This window comes from Vipera berus (assembly GCF_964194415.1).
Source record: "Vipera berus genome assembly, chromosome: 2".
NCBI classification, from domain to species: domain Eukaryota; kingdom Metazoa; phylum Chordata; class Lepidosauria; order Squamata; family Viperidae; genus Vipera; species Vipera berus.
In genome coordinates this window covers 271,829,540-271,835,883 of record NC_138203.1, presented here as the reverse complement: position 1 = coordinate 271,835,883, position 6,344 = coordinate 271,829,540, and the positions used below count along the sequence as shown (strand labels likewise).

The following is a 6,344-nucleotide window of genomic DNA, read 5'->3' as shown; positions in this document are numbered from 1 at the left end:
AATTTTAATTAAAATTTTAATCTTTTTTTTATTGTTTTTAACTTTTGTAATGATTTGGTTTTAAATACCCTGTAAACCGCCCTGAGTCCTTCGGGGGAAAGGGCGGTATATAAATCCAATAAAATAATAAATAAATAAATAAATAAATAAATAAATAAATAAATAAATAAATAATAAATAAATAAATTCCTAATTTTCCCCTATAGATGCAGATGAGCCCATGTAACTTTCTCTTCCAGTCTCGGTGCTCGCTTTGAGCCTTTGGCTTTGGTGATGCCAACGACCCTCTCTGGCGGGGCCGGGCTGGGGGATTTTGGCATTGCTCAGTTCCGCCCCTTCCCTGCCCGGGCTTCAGCGAAGGGGTTAAAGGCAGAGAGTTTTTCCTTTGCGCCTAGAGAGGAGACACGATGGGGGAGGGGGAAAGGGCTGGGAGCCCAATCTCCGGCCCCTCCCGCCCCCACTTCCTGGTCTCCAGCCGCCTGCTGCGCCAGGGCTGCGGAGACCTCCCGCGGGGAGGGGCTCCAGGTGAGTAAGGATGTTGCAAGAGGGCGGGGGGGACGTTTCAAGAGGAGGAGGAGGAGGAGGAGGAGGAATCCCCAGGTGCGGGATGGGAAGGAGGGATTGCTTGGGGGAGGGGCAGCAAGGAGTTGGGCTTTTCCTAGTTGCGCCCTCTCCCCTTCCGAGTCCCCGTCTTTGGCTTGCAAGGTTTTCTCCTCGGTGCACGTTGCTGCGCCGCTGCTTGTCCACCTTGATGGCTGCTTCTGCGAACGGATCTCCTGAGATTCCCTTAAAATCCTTCCTCGGAGCAGCCAAGCTGGCAGCGTGTGGCTTCCTGGCAGCTTTTCCCCCGGAAAGTTTGGGGGTGGGGGCCACCGTTCCCACGTTCTTCCTCTGTCGCTGCTGGAGAGGATCAGCTGCCCAAGGTCGGGGGAGGGAGGACGAAGAGGAGGAGGACTCAGGGAGATCCGGACTCAAACGGATCGTAGTTCCCAGCCCGGAGGCTGAAGGGACTCCCCTCCGATTGGGTGACCTGAGCTAGGAGGAGGCCAGTGGTATCTGCAAGAGCTGAGAGGCATCCCAGGCTTTGGCCAATGGGCAGCCCTGTCCATGTGGGCTTGTTTTGAGATGCAGCCCCTAAACCTGCCTCTCTTACCTGCTCAGATTCTGGTTGACTGCTGTGGGCTGCATCCTACCTAGTTTATCTGGGTCAGCCTCACTGAAATTCAACACCTGTGGAAGCTTTCAACCTCAAGTTTTAATTCTTTCTGGAGCTGCATATTTTTTTTAAATTCCATTTATATCCCGCCCTTCTCCGAAGACTCAGGGCGGCTTACAAGTTTAGCAGTAGCCTTCATTCTATGTATATGCTTATTAGGACTTTCACACACACCCCAAGCGGCATTATTACAAAGTCAGCTTAATTGCCCCCAACAATCTGGGTCCTCATTTTACCTACCTCGGAAGGCTGAGTCAACCTTGAGCCTGGTGGGACTTGAACCTGCACTAATTGCAGGCAGCTGGTGTTACTTAAGGAGGCATTAGCCCACTGCTCCACCAAGGCTTTGAATGAAAAAGCAGCTTTTGACTGTTCTTTACAAATGGCCTTCCCAAGAGATAAAATGCGTTCTGTGATACATGCCAACAAGAGAAGTAGAAGAGAATACGGTATTTGTAGCTCTGGGATGAGCTCTGGGATCCTTGGTGCTTTCTAAGCTTGGTTGTTTTCTTGCAGATGTTTCATTACCCAACTAGGTAACGTCATCAGTGCTAAAAGAGACTGATGTGAAGGTGTTCTTGTTGGTTCCTTGATTAGGCTGCTTACAGCTTCAGGACACACAGTGCAGCCCTAGCAAGAAGGAACGAATCCTGTGAAGCCATAACCATTTACAATTTAGACGGGTTTTGATCTCCATTGAGAACTACCCATGCCAAAGGACAAGGATCTTTAGATCACTTTCTGCAAAGTAGTTTCCTCCCGGTCTTTAGTCCAAGTTGCTTGAGAATTATAAGGCTGCAAAACTCCTCTGGAGATTGGGAAGGCTCCTCGGAGCCATTCTGTTCTCTAGTGAGATTTAGATTCCCCAATAACCAGTGCTTTTTTTTGTAAAAGAAAAAGGTGCTGGAACTCACACATGTCATACAACCCGCCTTGCCTACCCTACAAGGTTCCATCCAAAAAAGGTGCCAGAACTCTGTTCTGAACGTTCTATGAGAAAAAAAGCCCTGCCAATAACACAGATAGGAAGATCACATGTACCTCCTATCTAAATGTGGTTCAGAGGTAAAGCCAGTGGACACTTCCAGTTTTGCTCCCATGCTTCATTATTCTGTTAATAGGATGAAGCTAGCACTCATTTACGGCGGCAGCCAAAAGAAGAACTTCATGAACCCATAGGGCCCAGCACCAGGCTAATCTTGTGAAGCTAAGTAGAGTCAAGCTTCACTCTTCGTGTTTCTCTCAGTTGCAAAGGAACGGAGGAATTATCCTGCACACACACACACACACACACACACGCACACCAAGATGAGTAACTGACTGCAGCAGTCTTTACAGATGCACTTCATTTTGCCTGTTTGCATATCATTTTTCCCCAAGGATGCTTTCCGTTGGTTTAGGTCTCGCTTCCTGCAAAGAAAGCTTTCTCAGTTCCAGCAGCGATGGGACAACCAAAAGAATAGGTTTGGGATAGATTGTCCTGGAGAAAATCTTATCAATGTTATCCCCAGGAATCAAAAATGACTTGCTCGGATGTAATAATAATAAAAAATATTTTAAGCATCTCAGATTGTGTTTTTCAGCCTTATTTTAATTTGCATAGTTTTTAAAAAAAATTAATTGCTTTATCTTTTTATGAACGTCCAATATCACCTTATCAGAGAGATTGATGGCATAGAAATTTAATAAATAAACTGTTGCTGTATGGTGCTCTACTGATCAGTAACACCCACACTTAGAAACTCATCAGTAGAGTAGCAGCTCCTGAGGTATAGCTAAAAAGATTGAAACCATTGAGTATTCTTGGATTGCTAGAGAGGATGTGGAAGAGAAGAGAAGGCTATATAGGAGGTTCCAATTAACCCCTAGGGCAGGGGTCTTCAAACTTGGCCCTTTTATGACTTGTGGACTTCAACTCCCAGAATTCCTCAGCCAGCATGTGTCAAATGAATCATAGTTAATGTTAGTTGTTAACCTATGATTTTTGGCGCTTGTTTTTAATTGTAATGTATGAATTTTTCTTGCTGTTTTCAAATCTTGTGTACCCTTTTATAAGGATTAAACTCACCACTTTATGTGAATCTTTTAGATGAAGAGGATGTCCAGAAAACCATCCAGCCAGCAATCAAAGTTTTTTCCACTTCCTACAGAAAACCACAAAATTCTTCTCCTTCCCAAGGCAGGTGAGAGACAAAAGAGAGAATAACAGAAAGAGAATTTTGAACTGGAAATAATTGAGTCTGTGGAACTCACTGAAACACTTCATGAAAAGGTCAAGGACAAGATCATTTCCAAATTCCAAATAATCTGGAAATCAGGAATGGGTCACTTCGATAGATACATAGGGCAGACAATCATGCAAGCCTCATCAGGTGAAGGAAGAAAGAGAAGCTTGAATCAAAGCACCATCGAAGAAGGGATCAAAAACATTTTGGACCTTGAGAATGCAAAAATGTAACACGTGGAAAACTCCTTGCAAAAATTGCAGATTGTAGCTGAGTATGCACGAGAGGATCCAAACTGGAGAAAAGTCCGCTCAGTGTCATCACTGTGGGAAAATCTTTAGGAAGCAGGCCACCCTAAGGATACACAAGAGGACCCACACAGGGGAGAAACCATATGAGTGTCTGGATTGTGGGAAAAGATTCAGTCAGAATTCCCATCTGGTGAGCCACCACAAGACTCACACTGGGGAGAAACCATATGAGTGTCCAGATTGTGGGAAAAGTTTCAGTCATAATTCTGACTTGGTGGTACATCAGAGGACACACACAGGAGAGAAACCGTATGAGTGTACGGACTGTGGCAAAGGTTTCAGTCACAGTTCCAACCTGGTGATACACAAGAGGACTCATACTGGGGAGAAACCCTATGAATGTCCGGATTGTGGGAAAAGTTTCAGTCAGAATTATGCCCTGGTGATACACCAAAGGACTCACACTGGTGAAAAACCATATGAATGTTTGGATTGTGGGAAAAGTTTCAGTCAGAATTCCCACCTGGTTATACATCATAGGACACACACAGGGGAGAAACCGTATGAGTGTCCAGATTGTGGAAAAAGTTTCAGTCACCATTCCGATCTGGTGGTACATCAGAGGACACATACTGGAGAGAAACCATACAAGTGTCCCAACTGTGAAAAAACTTTCAGTCACAGTTCAAACCTGGTGATACACAAGAGGACTCACACTGGGGAGAAACTGTATGAATGTCCTGATTGTGGGAAAAGTTTCAGTCACAATTCTGATCTGGTGTTACATCAGAAAACACATATAGGAGAGAAACCATGTGAGAGTCAGGAGTGTGGTAAAACGTTCAGTCAGAATTGCCAGTTTGAGAGTCACCAAATGTCTCACACTGAGGAAAAAACATATGAGAGTCTAGATTGTGGGAAAAGATTCAGTCAGAATTCTGATGTTGTGATATGCCAGAAGATTCACACTGAAGAGAAACTGTGCAAGTGTTCAGATTGTGGGAAACGTTTCACTCAGGATTCCCACCTGGTGACACATCAGAGGTCTCACACTCAGGAGGCACAATATAAGTGTACAGACTGCGAGAAACACTTCATTCAAAATTCCAACCTGGTTGTACATCAAAGGACACACATAAGACACAAACTGTATGAGTGTCAGGAGTGTGGCAAAACCTTCAGTCACAATTCCCACCTGGTGTTACACCAGAGGACTCACACCGGGGAGAAACCGTATGAGTGTCCAGATTGTGGGAAAAGTTTCAGTCGTAATTCCCACCTAGTGATACACCAGAGAACACACACAGGAGAGAAACCATATGAGTGTCCAAATTGTGGGAAAAGTTTCAGACAGAATTATGATCTGGTAATACACCAGAGGACTCACACTGGGGAAAAACCATATGAGTGTCTGGATTGTGGAAAATGTTTCAGTCGGAATTCTCACTTGGTGACACACCACAGGACTCACACAGGGGAGAAACCATACAAGTGTCTGGAATGTGGGAAAAACTTTAGTCGAAAGTCTGAGCTGGTTATACATCAAAGGATTCACACAGGGGAGAAACCATATGAATGTTTGGATTGTGGGAAAAGTTTCAGTCAAAATTACACCCTGGTGATACACCAGAGGACTCACACTGGGGAGAAACCATACGAGTGTCCTAATTGTGGGAAAACTTTCAGTCGGAATTCTGAGTTGGTGGTACATCATAGGACTCACACAGGGGAGAAACCATATGAATGTCCGGATTGTGGGAAAAGTTTTAGTACTAGGTCTAAACTCATAAATCATGTAAGTTTACACATTGGGGAGAAACCTTTCAAATGTCCAGAGTGCGGACGGTGCTTCACACAGAATTCTTCCCTTACTGCACACAAGAAAATCCATATGAAGCAGAAGGTGATGAGTGTAGGGAAGGCTTGAATTTCATTGCTGCCTTTAGACGTATGGCTGAGAAATTAACTAATTTCTGGGCTTGTTCATTTAGTCAAATGTGCTTCAGTATTAGAAATAAGGGAGAAAAGAAAATTGTTAGTTTTCTAAGGGCTAATTTCCCGTATCTGGCTACCAGCAAAAGTTACTGGATATTCACTTGTTCAGGAAATGTGCAATTCTGCAAAAAACCTATTAGGATGTTTTTTTGCTTATTGATAATCATAGGTAAAGGTAAAGGTTCCCCAGCACATGCGTGCTAGTCATTTCCAACTCTAGGGGCCAGTGCTCATCTCTGTTTCAAAGCCGAAGAGTCAGCACGTGTCCGAGGAAGTCTCCGTGGTCATTTGGCCGGCATGACTAGACACCAAAGGCGCACGGAACGCTGTTACCTTCCCACCGTAGTGGTCCCTATTTTTCTGCTTGCATTTTTACGTGCTTTCGAACTGCTAGGTTGGCAGAAGCTGGGACGAGTAACAGGCGCTCACTCTGCTACGGGGGCACTCGGGATTCAACCCGCCAAACTGCCGACCTTCTGATCGACAGGCTCAGCATCCTAACCCACTGAGCCACCGCGTCCCTTTTGATAATCATACATAATAGAAATACCACAAACCGATTTTCTGTCATTTTCAAACCCGAAAATTCCCCAGCCAGCAGAACTTTTGAAAAAAATATCCGAGTCATACTCAATCTTTATCAGAGGCCCTAGAAAT

General features: G+C 44.7%; 1 protein-coding gene across 1 annotated transcript; it reads left to right on the top strand.

The window, feature by feature from the left end:
* Window positions 1–470: 470 nt before the first annotated feature.
* On the top strand, window positions 471–5,976 carry LOC308663644 (uncharacterized protein). The gene is made up of 2 exons (XM_081320226.1): window positions 471–525; window positions 3,306–5,976. Exon 2 carries the CDS (start codon window positions 3,718–3,720, stop codon window positions 5,617–5,619), a length of 1,902 nt encoding a protein of 633 aa, XP_081176352.1. The 5' UTR covers window positions 471–525; window positions 3,306–3,717; the 3' UTR covers window positions 5,620–5,976.
* Window positions 5,977–6,344: the final 368 nt, after the last annotated feature.